The sequence below is a fragment of the Tamandua tetradactyla genome, chromosome 4 (genome assembly GCF_023851605.1).
Source record: "Tamandua tetradactyla isolate mTamTet1 chromosome 4, mTamTet1.pri, whole genome shotgun sequence".
Taxonomy (NCBI): domain Eukaryota; kingdom Metazoa; phylum Chordata; class Mammalia; order Pilosa; family Myrmecophagidae; genus Tamandua; species Tamandua tetradactyla.
Window position 1 is genome coordinate 77407709 of NC_135330.1, and position 17783 is coordinate 77425491.

Here is a 17783-nt window from a genome sequence, read left to right on the forward strand (position 1 = left end):
TTGCGTGTCCCGAGGATGCTGCTGTCACACGGCTCTGGCTGAACGATGCCATTTGGGTCTTTGCCTCGGAGGAGTTGGACGCTAGGCAACCGCTCTCGTGGTTCATACTCCACTCCCTCGATCGAAATTGCCCTTCATGGGGAATACACTGACCAAGCTACTATGCCCCCTGGTGCGCAGCCGCTGCCCTGGGCCCAGCGCTCGCCCACCTGTTCATCCCTCCCGTTGTGTTCCGCTGGTGGTAGGTCGGGAGCATCCTGCTGCCCCTGCGCCTCTCTCCAGCCCTGTGCGCAGGCTCTTCAACCAGGGTCGCCGGAACTCACAGTCTGGGTTTGACATCGCCGTGCAGAGGAACTATCCCATCCAGCTGAGCCAATGCTCTTCTCTAGGGGTACGTCCGTCTGTGTTCAGAGAGAATCCTCGGAAGAAGCCGCGGTTGTCTCCTCAAAATTCCAAGATGTTCGGATCCTCTTCTGGGACAGTGAGGATTCCTCGTCCAGGGCACTGATGGACTCTCGTGTGTTTGCCACCTGCACAGGCTGACATCCCCTGTAGGCCAGTGCCATCCGGCCACCTCCTGCATCCCTGCCTAAATGAGGACGAACTGAGGAGCCCAGGAGACAGCAGCGAAGGGTTGGCCATAGAGGAGGAGGATCACACAGAAGCCAGAGAGCAGGAGGGTCAGAGAAGGGCACCCCAGAGCGGTGAGGATATACCCTCCACATCCACGCCCCTGGAGACGGAGAAAATGCTCCCTTCCTTCCAGTGCAGCTCTGATCCTCTTAAGGAAAGGTCTCTCAGAAGATGTGATCCAGGTGCAGCAGGGCTCCCTGGCCCAGTCTCACCCCATCCCCTGCTTCCGAAGGGGCTGCACCATCAGCTGGATGAAGGCCATCAGCTCAGCTCTCCAGGTTCACAGCCAGGGAAGGAGACATCGGCAGAAAATCCTGCAGCTATTTCATCAAGCAGCACTCCTCCTCCTCCCACACCTGCCAGATGCAGACGCTCTAAAAGGAAGCTGGTGATGCCACTGCCACTGCCACTGCCACTGCCACTGTTGTGGGGTGGAGGTGAACTGCCCCCACCTCAGAAGCTTCCTCGGGTAGCCAGCCCCGAAGATACAGACTTGGAGAAGAAGACTGAGCCAAAACAGGACAATACCATCTTGGAGGAGGATGAAATTGAGGGCACGACAGAGGGCAGTGTCACTGAGCCTGCCCCTTCTTTCTCTCTGCCTGCTGTGCAGAATGCAGGGGCCTTGACCCAAGCCATGGTCACCCTGCCGATTCCGGCCAGTTCCTCCACAGCAGTGGCTGATTCGAGTGACCCCCATGCCAGGTCCCCAACCCTGTCTAGCCCTGTACCTCCCCCTACACCAACTAGTCCTGACCAAATACCACTTCCTACCTCGCCTCTGGCTCTGCCCACACAATCCCTGTCTCCCTTTAGATTCAATCCCCTCCCTCAGGTTCCCCTTCCTGAGAACAGTGGCCCTCCACCCGCACTTGCAGTTCCGACACCTTTGACGTCTCACGTCCCTACCCCTCCTAGCCCCTTAACCCTGTTCTCCAATCATACCACCCTCAGAAATCAGTCACCCACCCCTGTGTGTGTAGACCCCGTGCCTTTCATCTTACCGACCCTCAGAAGTCAGTCACCACCCCTATGTGTGTAGACCTCGTGCCTTTCATCTTACCGACCCTCAGAAGTCAGTCACCACCCCTATGTGTGTAGACCCCGTGCCTTTCATCTTACCGACCCCACCCATAGTCCCTGGCACCAGCACCTCTGGCTTCACCAGCCAGCCCCTCCTTGCTCCCATGGCCTCTTCCACCACCACCACGGCCAGCCTATTTCCACACTGGGCCTCCCAGCCTGCCTCAGATTCTGGGGAAACGGCTATGGACACCAGTCCCCCTTCCCTGGCTGTCATTTTCAGGTCTCCCCCAGGCCCCATTGGGAATTCCTTCCAATTTCCCCATGCCCATCAGACGATGAACTGGACACCCTCTGCAAAGGCACCTGGCCCCATCGGCCCACGTGCATCTAAGGGCAGTGCACCCACCTCAATCTTCACCCCTCCTTTTGGCTCAGGAATCACGCCTCAGCCCATCTTTGGGGCCCCTCCAGGACAGCCGCTGAGAGCCACTTTTGGCGGTCCTCCTGTCTTCGCTGGCTTCTCCATCACTGCATCTCTGGCCACCTTCCATCCAGCCAGCAGCAATTGGCACACCCAGCATCCAAGGCTGCATCTGATCCTGAGCCTATGGACACCACACCCCCTTCGCAGGCTGTCATCCATCACCAGTCTCCTCCTGTCTCCTGGAAGAACATCTTGCCACTTCTCAATGCCCTTCCTACTTCTACAAACACACGGCGGAATGTCAGCACTGCCTGAAGCCAAGTCTGCACTGGCTTGATGTCACAGCCAGCCAGGACCCCAGCTGCAACATTACGCCTTACCGTTTGCCCCAGGAGCTGCTCCTCAGCCCACGTTTGGGGTCTCCATCGGGCAGCAGCTGGGAGCCACCAGCTTTGGCCCCACTTACTCTCTGGCAAACTTGACAGCACCACCACAAGCTGCAGGCGTAAGCTCTCCTGCTGCCCAGCCACCCAGTGGCAGCATGACAGAACCAGTGTTTTCAGGACTCACACCCCCACGTCTCACCTTTGGGATCCCTGTCGGCACCAAGAGGGCCTATGGAAACAAAACAGGTGCTGCCACCAATGACACAAACCTGGCTCCTGGCTTTGCTACTGCCACGGGGATGCCCAGCACTGAGGATAGCAGCTCACTGGGTGCAAAGACTGATAGAGGACCACTTGTCTTTACAGGACGTGCAGCCCTGAAGGGAACTACAGGCTGTGGGGTCAGTGTGCCCGCCCCACCACCCAGTTCCATGTCTAGAGCTCTGAACTTTGGGGAAGGGCCGAGCGGTAGAGACAGCATCACTTCTGTTCCACAGACACCAACCATCCAGGGTTTACCTAGTGCAAGAGCAGTGGGAGGTGAGAGCACACAACATGGGCACAGGGACCCTTTAGTTCCCTCTTTAGACCAAGGGAACTGGAGTCCACCTGGCCAAAATTCAGGTGGTTCAGTGGGAGGAGATGGCAGCACTGCTGGGCTAGGAGGCCCTTTAGTTCCCTGTGCCCATCAAGGGACCCGGGGCCCACCTGCCCAAAACACAGGTGGTTCGCTGGGAGGACACAGCAGTACAGCTGTGCATGGGGGCGCTTTAGTTCCCTCCACCCATCAAGGGTCTTGGGGCCCACCTGGCCAAAAGACAGGTGGGTCAGAGGGCGGACACAGCAGGACAGCTGTGCTAGGGGGCCCTTCTGTTCCCTCTGTCCACCAAGGGCCACCTGCCCAAACTACAGGTGGGTCGGTGGGAGGAGACAGCAGCACAGCTGTGCTAGGGGGCCCTTTCGCTGCTGGCTTTGGTGGAAACAACTGACCTTTGCATGGGCAAGTGAGGAAGCAGCCTCGCCTTACTGAACCCCCATCACCTATCCAGGTCTCAAGGAGACATTTCTTTCAGCCCAAGACACAGCATCTTGGCAAGGTAGAAGCAAAACTCACTTCGGGAACATTGATTATCTGATGTCCTTTCGGAATGGCCTTTCCATGTCTGCAAAGAAGCTCCCATCCTAGTGCTGCTGAACTCAACCTGCTCACTCTCCGTATTTACATATAAATGCGTTGTTGCTAAAAAAAAAAATGGATATCTTAATTAGTTTATACATAGGCATATTTAAGTAAAGTATCCATATAATCATTGTAAAGCCTGTGTTTGTGCAGAAAGTTTTATAAACCAAGTTAAAATTAAGGCAATAATGAAAAAAAAATCTACAAATTCAGATAGCAAGTTTCTTAAATTCTAAGTATTAAATACTAACTTAGATACCATTTGCTCAGCTTTCAAAACTGAATGTTCTCAAAATATCAAGTAGAAAGTTCTTACAAATATGTGCATTCCTATAGTAATGACCTATGTTACTAAATATTTCCTGATTTCAGAAAAATATGAAGATACAAATATTTTTATAATTAACATATGAAAATCTTAAACCACCTAAAATGGATATCTTAGTTAGCTTATCCATAGGCATATTTTAAATATATATATCTAAGTAATCATTTTAAAGCCTGTTTGTACAATATGTTTCATAAATCAATTTAAAATTAAAACAGGGAATGAAAAATCTGTAAACACAGATATCAGAGTTTCTTAAATTCTAAATATTAAACACTATCTTAAATATCATTTGATTAACTATCAAAATTGTGTGTATTCTCAAATTATCAAGTAAAAAGTTATTATAAATATCCTTTGCTATAGTAGTGAGTTATGTTATTAAATATTTTCAAATTTTTTATTTCAAGAATTTATTTTATCTAATATTCCTATAATTGCCTACAGTTCTTTTTAGCCATTATTTAGTTGTAAAATATAATATATGTATTATATATATATGTATATATATGTATATATATACATATATATATATATATATATATATATATGCCCAAAGAAAAGAAAGAAAAAAAGCAATAATTTTCAAAGCACACTTCAACAAGCAGCTACTAAACAGTTCCCAGAGTTTGTCAAGGGCTACCATGCCCTCATCTCAGATTTTTCCTTCTATCTGCTCCGAAACACTGGCAGCTTTATCAGAGTCATAATAATGGAATCATACAGTATCTGTCCTTTTGTCTCTGACTTATTTCACTTAGCATTATGTCCTCAAGGTTCATCCTTGTTGTACATTTCAGGACATCCTTTTGTCTAAATGCTGCATAATATTCCATCATATGTATATACCACATTTTGTTTATCCACTCGTCTGTTGATGGGCACCTGGATTGTGTCCATCTCTTGGCAATTGTGAATAGTGCAGCTATGAACATTGGTGTGCAAATGACTGTTTGTGCCACTGCCCTCAACTCTTCTGGTTGAGTTGAGGAATATTGGTATTGCTGGGTCATAGGGCAACTCAATATTTAGTTTTCTGAGGAATCACCAAATTGACTTCCATAGCAACTGAACCATCTTGCATTTCCACCAACATTGAAAAAGTGTTCCAATTTCTCCACACCCTCTCCAACATTTATAGTTTCCTGTTTGTTTGATAGCAGCCATTCTTATAGGTGTGAGGTGATATCTCCTTGTCATCCTAATTTGCGTTTCTCTTATAGCCAATGAAGATGAGCAGCTATTCATGTGCTTTTTAGCTATTTGCATTTCCTCTTCAGAAAAGTGCCTATTCATTTCCCCTGCCCATTTTATAATTGGGTTGTTTGTTCTTTTGTTGTTGAGATGTATAATTTCTTTATGTACACAGGATATCAAGCCTTTATCTGATATGTGGCTTCCAAATATTTTCTCTCTTTGAGTTGGCTGTCTCTTCACCTTTTTAACAAAGTCCTTTGAGGCACAGAAGCTCTTGATCTTAAGGAATTCCCATTTGTCTATTTTTTTCTTTCACAGCTTCTGTTTTAGGTGTAAACTTTAAGGAGCTATCTCCTATTACTAGATCTTGAAGATGTTTCCCTACATTTTTTTCAAGAAGTTTTATGGTTCTGGATCTTACATTTAGGTCCTTAATCCATTTTGAATTAACTTTTGTATAGGGTGTAAAGTAAGTGTCCTCTTACATTCTTTTGGCTATTGAAATCCAGTTCTCTCATGTCCATTTATTGAAAAAACTATTCTGTCCCAATTCCGTGGATTTGGGGGCCTTATTGAAGATCAAATGTCCATAAATTTGCTGGTTCGTCTCTGCACTCTTGATTCTATTCCACTGGTCAGTCCTTCTGTCTTTGTGCCAGTACCATGCTGTTTTGACCACTATGGCTTTAAAGTAAGCTTTAAAGTTAAGAAGTGATAGACCTCCCCATCTCCTCTTCTTTTTAAACATATCTTTAGCTATATGAGCTTTCTTTTCCTTCCATATAAATTTGATAACCAGTTTTTCCAAGTCTTCAAGATAGATTGTTGGGATTTGTATTGGTATTGCATTGAATCTGTAGATCAGTTTGGGTAGAATTGACATCTTGACAATATTCAACCTTCCTGTCCATCAGCATGGAATATATTTCCATCTATTTAAGTCATTTTTTATTTCTTTTAGCAATTTTTTGTAATTTTCTGAGTATAAGTCCTTGACATCCCTGGTTAGGCTTATTCCTAGATACCTAATTCTTCTCGTCACTATTCTAAATGGAATTTTTTCCTTAGTTGGCAGCTCAGATAGGTCATTGCTTGTATAAAGAAAAATTACTGATTTTTGTACATTTATCTTGTATCCTGCCTCTTTGCTGAATTTGTTTATTAGCTCAAGTAGTTTTGCTATAGATTTCTCAGGATTTTCTAAGTATAGAATCATATCATCTGCAAATAATGAACGTTTTACTTCTTCCTTTCCTATTTGGATGCCCTTTGTTTCTTTCTCCTGTCTAATTGCTTCAGCTAGTACTCTAATACAATGTTGAATAATAGTGATGACAATGGGCATCCTTGTTTCATCCCCGATTTCAAGGGGAATGCTTTCAATTTCTCACCATTAAGTATGATGCTGGCTATGCATTTTTCATATATGCCCTTTATGATATTGAGAAAGTTTCCTTTGATACTTAACTTCTGAAGTGTTTTTATCAGGAAAGGATGCTGGATTTTGTCAAATGCTTTTTTCAGCATCAATCAATATGATCATGTGATTTTTCTCCTTCGATTTGTTATTGTGCTGTATTACATTGATTGATTTTCTTATGTTGAACTACCCTTGCATTCCTCATATGAATCCCACTTGATCATGATGTATAATTCTTTCAATGTAGAATTAGATATGATTTGCTAGTATTTTGCTACGAATTTTTGCTCATTAGGGAGATTGGGCTATAATTTTTTTTCTTGTATCATCTTTATCCAATTTTGATATTAGAGTGATGTTAGTTTCATAAAATGAGTTAGGTAGCATTCCTGTTTCTTCAATACTTTGGAAGAGTTTGAGCAGGATTGGTGTAAGTTCTTTTTGAAATGTGTCTGATAAAATTCTCCTGTGAAGCCATCTGGTCCTGGGCTTTTTTTGTGGGAAGATTTTTAATGACTGATTGGATCTCTTTACTTGTAATTGTTTGTTGAGCTCTTCTATTTCTTCTTGAAGCAGAATAGTTAATTCATGTGTCTCTGGGAATTTGTCCATTTCATCTAAGTTGTCTATTTTGTTGGCATATAGTTGTTCATAATATCTTCTTATGATTTAAAAAAAAATTTCTTCATGATCTCTGGTAACAACCCTCTCATTTCTGATTTTTGTTTATTTGTGTCCTCTCTCTTTTCTTCTTTGTTAGTCTAGCTAGGGAACCATCAAAGAACCAACTTTTAGTTTTGTTGATTCTTTTTATTGCTTTATTGTTCTCCAGTTATTCTGCTTTAGTCTTTATTATTTCTCTTCTTTTATTTGCTTTGGGTTTAGTTTGCTGTTCTTTCTCGAAAGTCTCCAGGTGAGCAGTTAAATCCTTAAGTTTTGCTCATTTTTGTTTTTTAATATAGGCATTTAGGACAATAAATTCCCCTCTCAGCACTGCCTTTGCCACATCCCATAATTTTGATATGTTGTATTCTCATTATCATTTGTCTCCAGATATTGACTGATTTCTCTACCAATTTCTTCTATGACCTGCTGATTATTTAACAATGTGTTAATATTTGTGAAATTTCTGGGTTTTTTAGTGATTATTAATTTCCATCTTTATTCTGTTGTCATTAGAGAAAGTGCTTTGGATAATTTTAATCTTATTAAATTTATAGAGACCCAGTTTATGTTCCAGTATATGATCTGTTCTGGAGAACGTTCCATGTGTGCTAGAAAAGAATGTGCATCCTGGTGTTCTGGGCTGATCTATATGTGTCTATTAGATCTAATTCATTTATCTTAATGTTTAGGTTCTCTGTTTCCTTGTTGGTCTTCTGTGTGGTTGGGTGGTTGTTCTATCTACAGTGGAGAGTAGTATACTGTTGATAAATCTATAGCTTTCAGTTTTTCCAGTATGCACTCAGGTACTTTGGAGCTTATTGATTGGGAGCATACACATTTATTGTTGTTATTTCTTCCTGGTGTATTGTCCCTTTTATTAATATGTAGTGTTCTTCTTTGTCTCTTATGACATCTTTACATTTAAAGTCTACTTTGTCCACTATTAGTATAGCTATTCCTGCTTTCTTTTGGCTACATCTTGCAGACAGAATCATTTTCCATCCTTGCACTTTCAATCTGTGTCCTTGAGTCTAAGGTGCATCTCATTAAAGAGCATATAGATGAATTATGATTTTTGATCCATTCTGTCAAGTCTGTATTTTTAATTTGTGAGTTTAGTCCATTAACATTCAAAGCAATTACTGTAAAAGTAATTCTTGACTCTACCATCTTGTCCTTTAGTTTTTATTTGTCAGATCTGTATATTATTTTCCTTCGCTCTCTCTTTTCCTTTAACTTATCTTTACTCATATGCTTCAATTCTGTGCCCTCCACCAGACTTCCCTCTCCTGTCTTTTTTTATCAGCTGACAGGGCTCCCTTCAGTATTTCTTGTAGAGCTGGTCTCTTATTGACTAGTTCTCTCACTCTTCCTTTGTCTTTGAAGATTTTAAACTCTCCCTTTGAAGCATAACTTGGCTGGATAAAGAATTCTTGGTTGAAAGCCTTTCTCATTCAGGATCTTAAAAATATCATGCCACTGCCTTCTTGCTTCCATGGTACCCCTTGAGTAGTCAGAAGTCGGTCTTATGTGTTTTCCCTTGTATGTAGTAGATTGCTTTTCTCTTGCTGCTTTCAGGACTTTGTTCCTCTTTTCAACATCTGACAGTCTGAATTGTATGTGTCTTGGTGGGGACCTGTTCAGGTTTATTCTACTTGGAGTTTGCTTGGCCTCTTTGATTTGCATATTCATGTCTTTTATAAGGGTTGGGAAGTTATCTCCGATTATATCTTCAATTAACTCTCCCAACCCTTTACTGTTCTTGTGGTAGTTAGGTTCAGGTGTCAGCTTGGTCAGGTGAAGGTGCCTAGTTCTGTTGCTGTGGTCATGAGCTAATGGCATGTAAAGCTCATCTGTCACTGGTTACATCTGTGGTTGGCTAGGGGGAGTGCTTGCTGCAATGAATAATGTTTGATTTAATTGGCTGGATGCTTAAATGAGAGAAGTCAATGCAGCACAGCCCAAGCAGCTCAGCATACCTCATCTCAGCACTAGCAGCTCAGCCCTGGCCTTTGGCGATGCAGAAAGGAATCACCCCAGGGAAAGCTGTTGGAACCCAGAAGTCTGGAGAGAAGGCCAGCAGAGATTACCTTCTGCCTTCCCATGTAAGAGAGAACCTGGGTTGAAAGTTAGCTACCTTTCCTCTGAAGAACTATATGTTTTTAACTAATAAATCCCCTTTTATTAAATGCCAATCCATCTCTGGTGTGTTGCATCCTGGAAGCTTTGGCAAACTAAAACAGTTCTCTTCTCCTTCCGGGACACCAATAATTCTTATATTTGTGTGCCTCTTGTTGTCCATAATTTCCCTAAGATCCAGTTGCATTTTTTCCATTTTTCTTGCCATTTGTTCTTTTGTGGACTCTATTTCTATTGCTCTACCTTCTAGCTCACTTGTTCTTCCTTCTGATTCTTCAAATCTGTTATTGTGTGTCTCCAGTATTTTTCTATTTGGTCTACTGTATCTTTCATTTCTATTTAAATTCCAAAATTCTTCTTTGTGCTTTTCTGGGGTCTTCCTGATATACTTTATTTCTTTATAAATATCCTTTAGTGGTTGTTCCATATTCTGTGTTCCCTCTGGAATTTTGATTCGGTTGTTGAGCTGGGTCATTGTTGCTTGGACTTCATGTGTTTTGTGATTTTCTCTTGGGTTCAGGGCATTTGATTATCTTGATATGGTTATTTTGCAAGTTGATTTCCTTCACTCTTCTAAAGTTTCATATTTCCTTAGATTTCGCTGACTGTTGCCTTTTACACTTTGTCAGTTATTCTCTGCCAAATCAAGGTCTGGATCTCATGTAGGGGATAAAATGCAGCTTAAGGGCCTATTAGAAGCTAAGCTGGAGTGCACAGGTACTCCCGTGGCAGAATGGCTGCCCACCAGGCAGGAGAACCAAGCTCGACTCCCAGCCTATGCACACACATATAAAAGAGATAATAATAATAATAAAGTTAAATAATAATATAATAAAAATATGAAACACAAAAACAAGAACCACAATAATACACCTCAACGGTAGCAGGCACCAGAATCAAAAGGAGACATCTGAGGATACACTGGGAGTGAAGTCAGGCTGGTGCCCACCAGAAGGAAAGAAAATTTAAAAGAAAAACAATAATAGTAATAATAAAAATATATGAAATGGATAATAAAAAATATGTGACGTAAGAGTAGACAATAAAGAATAAAAATATAATATAAAATATCAATAAAAATGTTTTTTAAAATAATGAAAAGGACAATTACATTACTAATAAAAATATATAAAAATATGTTTTAAAAGGGGGAAAGTAAAGAAAGTGTTTAGAAGAAAAAATAATAAAAAAATTTAAAACTAAAAATAAAGACCTAGGCAGAGGTAGTTTGCCTACACCTATGCCTTCTTCCCAGCAGGTGGCGACCATGAGCCCCCCTCCTCCCTCAAGGTCTCCCCTCCCTGTCTGGTACAGCCCACCTGCACTAACCTCATCTGGCCGGCAGATGGCAAGCTGGAGTCTCCTCCCTTAGCCCCGCCCCTCCTGGCCCGAGGTCGGTGTGCTCCAGGTCTCTGTGGTCAGCGGCTGGGCTGCTCCTCCAGGGGCAGTTGCTGGCGGGTCTCTGCCAGGGGGACTGGAGGATTAGCTGATCAGCTGATCCGCAGCGCTTATGGGCCTGCCAGACACTACAACTACTGGCCGGCTATTCCCGCCCAGGACCGGGTGATCAGTCCCCCAACCCCAAGGTCTGACCCACGGTGGACCATCGCTGACCTTTGGGCTCCCTGCGAGGCTGCCCACCACAACCATGTGGGAGGTTTCCCCAGCTGGCAGCTATGCAAGCTGGAGCCAAGGAGGGTCAGTTCCCTGCAATCGCACCTCCCTGGAGCAGCGCAGCCCTGCGGGGTGGGGATCCTGGTCACCCAACCCACTCGCTCTGCTGCGATCCGCTGATGCTCTCCTCCCCAAAACTACCTGAAGACCTTCCTAGTTTTCTCACACCCTACGACCTCAGTTCTGGGCATTTTCTCCCGACTACTATCATGTTTTATGGAGCATGTGTGAACATGTTTCACTCCACTGCGCCATCTTCCCAGAACTCCCCCTCATTCACTTTTTTTTTTTCAAACTTTTTAAGTATAGTATAACATAGCTACAAAGCAAAGAAAGAAAAAAGCAACAGTTTTCAAAGCACTCTTCAAAGGTAGTTGCAGGACAGGTCGCAGTTTGTCATGGGCTACCATACCATCATCTCAGATTTCTCCTTCTAGCTACTCCAGAATAGGGGGCTAGAATGAATGAATATTTTTTATCATTGTACTCAACTTTTTTTTCTTTTTTGTGAAAAAGAACATATATACAAAAAAGCAATGAATTTCAAAGCACAGCACAACATTAGTTGTAGAACAGATTTCAGAGTTTGGTATGGGTTATAATTCCACAATTTTAGGTCTTTACTTCTAGCTGCTTTAAGATACTGGAGACTAAAAGAAATATCAATATAATTATTCAGCAAGCATACTCATTTGTTAAACCTTACCGTCTCTGTAAAACTCCTCCATCACCTTTGATCTTTCTATCCCGCTCTTTACCGGTATTTGGGCTATGCCCATTCTAACTTTTTCATGTTGGAAGGGGCTGTCACCTATACCCCTTCATCCACTTTGTTTTTGCATGGGCAGGCCCAGGTCTCCAGCGTGGTAGGCAAGAAGTCTGCCTGCTGAGCCACCGTGGCCCGCCCCCTTTCATTCACTTTTACATCAACAAAAGCTGATTTATACTTTGGATCAGATACTATGGGGTCACTGGGAATAATAGGAAAAATAGTAAAGATCTCTACCTTTTGGAGTTTAAAGGTTAGTGAAAGAGACCATCATTAAACTATCAGTAACTCTGATTGTGTTAAAAACTATGAAGAGCTATAAGAATGTCTAAGAGGAAGGCCTAATTTAGTCTAGGAACTCAGGAAATGCTCCCTGGAGGAAAGGACTCTAAGGTACTTTCTCTTCCACATGGAGTACAATGATATCCAAGAATACAGTTTGCGTAAGTCTCTTCTATCATTTACTGTACACAGTGCAAGCATACAATAATGAAATTTCCTTTTCTTCCACTCCCAGTTGTCTCTTAATTGTTTCCAGCAAATTTTATTGTATCAAATCATAAGCTTATCATGGTGCCTTCTTATATACCAATGTATGATTTTTACACTTCATTCCACAGTTTCTAGTATACCTTATGCAATCTCACTGACTTGCACAAATTCTCTCAACTTTGATGTGTACACTTTCATTCCTCTTCTTTCATGGATTCTTCTCTACCAAGCTTTCTTGGTAACTCTCATTTCTGCTTATCTAGAATTATAATTCACCCACTTGTTTCTCCAACTGTTTGTTACTGATGACTTAGTTGCCACTTCTATTTTCTTTCTCTCTCAGCTAATCTTATAGAATTGTCCAACAATTTCATTGTTTGAAGTACTTTTCTCCATTCTGTTTTTGCTCCAATTATAATACATACTTAATGGCATCTTTATATTTAACCTGACATATAATGAAAACTAAAAGTAACCTTTCCAAGAATTCTGTGGCAATTTTTAAAAGTAAGAAATAAATGTCTAGCCACCTTTTATTCATTTAGTGAATATAAAGTGCTAAAAATGTGCCAACCAGTATTCTAGGGCAGAAATTACTCTGTCACCCACAGTGCTTTGGTCTAAGCAATATTATTTTATCAACTGAGAATAGGGAGGGGGAATAGTCATAACTAATAGATTTAAAATGGAGATCAGTCTTTACTAAACCCTTACTGGCTATAAATCAGTAAAATCTAATGATCGAATTTCTTATCTCTTTATAAACCCAATGATCCTGCCTCTGGTTTCCTTCACCATAAGTGGACTTTGTGAGTATTCTATCTAGAACAGAGAGTCTGTGATGAATTCATTTTATTTAGAGACAGTTTTTACTGATGAATTGATTTGAAATATACAGGCATTTTAGTCTGGCATGATATGTGCAGTGGCATTTAAATGGTAAATTCAAATAATTATGTTTTTAATATAATGACAAGATAACACATCTCTTTTTTTAATTCTTAATAAAAATTACTTGCAGATTAATTAGTTGCAAAATAGGTGATTATAAAAATAAAAAAGTAAAGTTGTTGAAAGCACATGACCTCTTAGAGAAAGGTTACGTTTTAAAGCAGAGCTCATGATTTTTGAAATGCTTGCTTTATTTAGCATTTTAATTTTATTTAAAATGACACTGGAATTATAATGATCACTTTGGAAAAAATTAAAAATTAAGTTTAACAGGTTGGCTGACTTTAGAATTATATTAGTCACTAATGAAATGCTTCTTAAAATATATTTTTTAGTATTGTGGATAAACTTAGAAAATGGGAGAATGATGCAGCAATTAAAATCCAGAGCTGGTTTCGAGGATGCCAAGTTCGAGCATACATAAGGTATTTTGATTTTGCAACTTCAGATAAAAATGTGATTTATCCATGTATTTTTCAATTCAAATAAACTTTTATTTGCCGTGAAGTTAATCAGCTAAATGATGGCCCTTTTGGAGAAATAATATATATTATTTCTGGTTATCTTTTCTTACATCCCAGAAAACTAAATTATATTGCGATTATATCTATATTTAAGAATTCCACTATCATAAATGTACTTCATCAGATTCTTTACCTCAAATTCCATAGGATGTGGCAAAGGACTTGGCTTATATTAGTAGCAATTGAATTCATTCATTAATAGTAAAAAAGGAAAACACACAAAAAACAAAGCTGTTCCAGTCCTCTCCATAATGCTGGTGGAAGGTGGATGATGCCAGAATGACGTCATTCTGAATATAAAGGGAAGCTGAAATAGAACCCTCACTTAACTTTTCCTACTTTTTCTTCAGTGCTTAAAAAAATTTTCTCTCAGTTTTCCTTCAATTCCAAAAGGATAGTGCCCTAGATAAGGTGGAGGAAGAATATGTCTAGTCCATAATAAGTGAAGTGGCAAACTGGGGATTACACTGTGTAATGTTTCCTCAAACTCCCTGGTAGAGCCAAATAGACAAACTTGGAGTGTGAAATCAGGTTCCTCTTTCCGCTGCTGTACAAACTAGGAACATAACAGAACGGGCCGCATCTGTGATTCACCAGCCGTGCTTGATGTTAGCTTGGTTAGAGTTAGGAATATGAAAGAATCAAGAGATCTGTTTTTCACCTCAAAAAGATTATGCTTAGTACAGTTATTTTCAAGTGCTTTTAATGAGTCACATCAATAGTGCCTTGCTCGTTCCTCAATATGTTGCTATGACTTGTTTTTATGCTCTTTCAAAAATACTTTTAAGAATAATTATCAATGACTAATTGAAACTTTTTAAAAGTTCAAAGTTTAATCATAAGTCAAGAAGAAATCCTGGATAGTTGTTTACCTGTCACGCAAACTTGGCTTTGAATTTGATTTCCTGATTTGTAAAAAGGTATAGAATCCAAGCAAATATTTAAGAGATATCCTAATTCAATGAAAGCATAATAATAATAAAGATATTTTTCATTTTAGGCATTTGAACAAAATAGTAACAGTTATTCAAAAATGGTGGAGAGGTTACATGGGCCGAAAACAGTATCAACTGTTGGTGAAGGTAAACATTATAGAATTGATATATGTTAGCATTTGTATTGTACAATATGTTCTACCTATTCACTTCAGCTGTATTTGCATGTAGTTTGGAGATTACTGATAAATATTTGCACCAGGGCAAACTTGGGCTTAATTTTTGGGGTGAGACCTTTTCTGAGAAACCTTTCCTGATTTTTCCAGGAAGAATTTTTGACTCCTTTCTTTGTACCCAAAATAAAGTGAACATTTTACTTTTGTTAAAGTACATTTCACAGTGTATTGATTTGTTGACAATTAGTGCCAACTTCCAGATTTGAGCTCTTTAGGACTAGGCAGTATTGTCATCTTCATTTTTTTTTTTTCTCACTTGCGCACAGAGTAATGCCTGGCCAATAGCAGCTGTCAATAGCATTGGTTGAATTGTAGTATCAAAAAGTAATTCTGCAAATATAAAAATAAGACAATTTCTCTCTGTTCTATTACTGACTGTTAAAATATTTTGAGGATTTGCCCTAAGAAATATAGCATGTCACAGCCTTCTGAATTCTCTGATAGACCTGCAGAAGAGCATGATAACATGCTAACTTATGTCTCAGTTAAGAGTTTTAGGAAATTAAGAAAAAGATCATTTTCTCAATACTCAGCAGAAATGCTTCTAATCAAAGGCCTGCTTCATTAATTTTCTGATTTGTTACTATTTTCTGTTATAATAGTTTAAATTTGTGCTTCATTCATTCTTGATTAATTGCATCTAAGTGAAATGCTTTTCTATTCATAAAATTAAAAGGTATAGAGAGGGAAAAAAGTAAGATAATAAAGTGATGTGAGTTAACCTTTAGCAAGGAAATTGTAAACATGTTAGTAAACTACAGGGACTAGTTGGAGGAAAAGCCTAATATTTCAGATTTAATGAAATAAGTAAAATAAAATACTCAACAATTAATGCTTGCCCTATCCTTTTATAAGTGAGTTCTGGATTTAGCTTATAGTTAGGTTTAAAATCACTCTGATGTTATTATAAAGTAGATCTGAGGTCCTATACATATTTTTGTTCTCCAAAAATAATCTTTCCTTAACAGCATCACCTCCCTGACCATGATTTTCCTCATTACTACATTACTCTTTTTTCTTCATTATCTCTATTCAGTTCTCAAAATCACTAACAGCATCATTTAACACATCTCTGAGCTAACCCTTGAAGAAAGTCCAGTCCCTGCAGACGAACCTCTCTTTCAGTGCAAACTTCTCAAACTGATACAATTCCCTTGATTTCAGCTGCTATTTGAATACTACATGTTCTCAGTCTACTAATGTCATTGAAGATTTTTTAAAAAAATAATAAAAAACAAAGAAAAGTTTAATAATTATTTTATTTCAGCTGGCTAAATAAGCCAACTTCTACATCTGCCACAAACTCACACTATATTTCTCATTAGCCTCATTAACTGTTAGCATGGATTTTCTTGTCTCAAAAATCAATATAATGTGGTGCAATGGTGGCTCAGTGGCAGGGGGATTCTTGCCTACCATGCCAGGGACCTGGGTTTGATTCCCGTTGCCCACACATGCAAAACACAAAACAATACAGCTGGCTGTTAATACAGGTCTTCAGACATTAACTTATGGGTGCTTTATTTAAATTATAAATAATTTTAAATTATTTATTATTATTTCACATATAGTGCCTTAGGGGTCTTCCCTAAAACCCTATGAAAATCAACTGACCTTTTTATAAATCATCTTCAGCATTTTGTAAACAGAGAACTTTTTCAAAATAACAAAAAATAAGTTATGTAAAATATAGAGATGCCAGTTTAAACGAAATATCAATTAACATCTCGATCATCTCTATAGTCCCTGTAGTTCTTTGAACAGTTTATTGCATGTAGTAATACTAGAATAAATATGTTGAATGAAAATAAGCTGCATTTAATTATTTTATTTATAGTGAGTTTCAGGAAAGTAAAATGCTAGAGTAATTTTTACTCTAAATCATCAGTTTGACACAAAGTTCAAATTCCTTGAGTCCTTGAAAGTCCTCCAGAATCCAGGATCCAGTTTTTTTTTTTTTTTTTTTTTTTTTGGTCACCGCTGCCCTTACCTAACGCTTCTACATGAGTCAAAAAGAGCTACTGAGAGTTCCCTTAAGAAGGTTTATACTTTTAGCCCACATACTTTTTTCATGTCATTTTTCTTGACTGAAATGTTATTTTATTTTCTTAATGTTCATGCCATTCATTTTTCATAATTACATAACTTTGTGTTATCTCCTGTTTAACTTTTAATAGTGTGTGGTTATAGCTATAACTCATATCCCACATGGAAGGTGCTAAAAACATCTAAGTTGATTTGTTGAAAAACAAAGTTTCTGCTATTTCATCTTATTCTGCTCAACTGTAAGGTGTTCAAAAAATATGCCCATTTTCTAGAAATCACCTCTGGATATATGTCCTCACTAAAATGAATGCCTGGAGAGGTGTTGAGTTTCAACGAAATTCTAGGCTTCAGTATTAAGATGTTGGGTTATGTTGTTATATTGCTCTTATCCGCTGTATTTAATTAGTGGTGGCACATTATCCTTACTGTAGTTACGGTTTTCATCCAGGTTTCTTATTAGTTTTTTGTTAAGGGCTTGAGTCCAGATTTTGACTCTTCTGAACTGATGAAATGGGGTCAATATGAGTCAAGATTAAGTCCTAGGATTAAGTCACACTACTATAGTTCTGGTTCTACCATGCAAAAGCTGCTTGGTTACTCATCAAAGTCGGACATAGAAACAGACTAAGAAGTCAAAGCAGTTGGAGTAAGGTGCCACAGTTTCAGATAGCAAAGCTGAGCATGCAGGCTTGCCAACAAAGACTAGGATATTTGCAGTGGTAACTTTTTGGCCACTATTACCTCAGTTCAGATGTTA

At 39.7% G+C, this 17783-nt stretch overlaps 1 protein-coding gene across 1 annotated transcript in view; it reads left to right on the forward strand.

Annotated features, from left to right (window-relative positions):
• Positions 1-17783, forward strand: part of SPATA17 (spermatogenesis associated 17) — a 312689-nt gene that overhangs the window by 24538 nt on the left and 270368 nt on the right. The window contains exons 2-3 of the mRNA XM_077157846.1: positions 13621-13710; positions 14810-14891. Coding sequence (XP_077013961.1) covers positions 13621-13710; positions 14810-14891 — 172 coding nt within the window. The remainder of the gene's footprint in view (positions 1-13620; positions 13711-14809; positions 14892-17783) is intronic.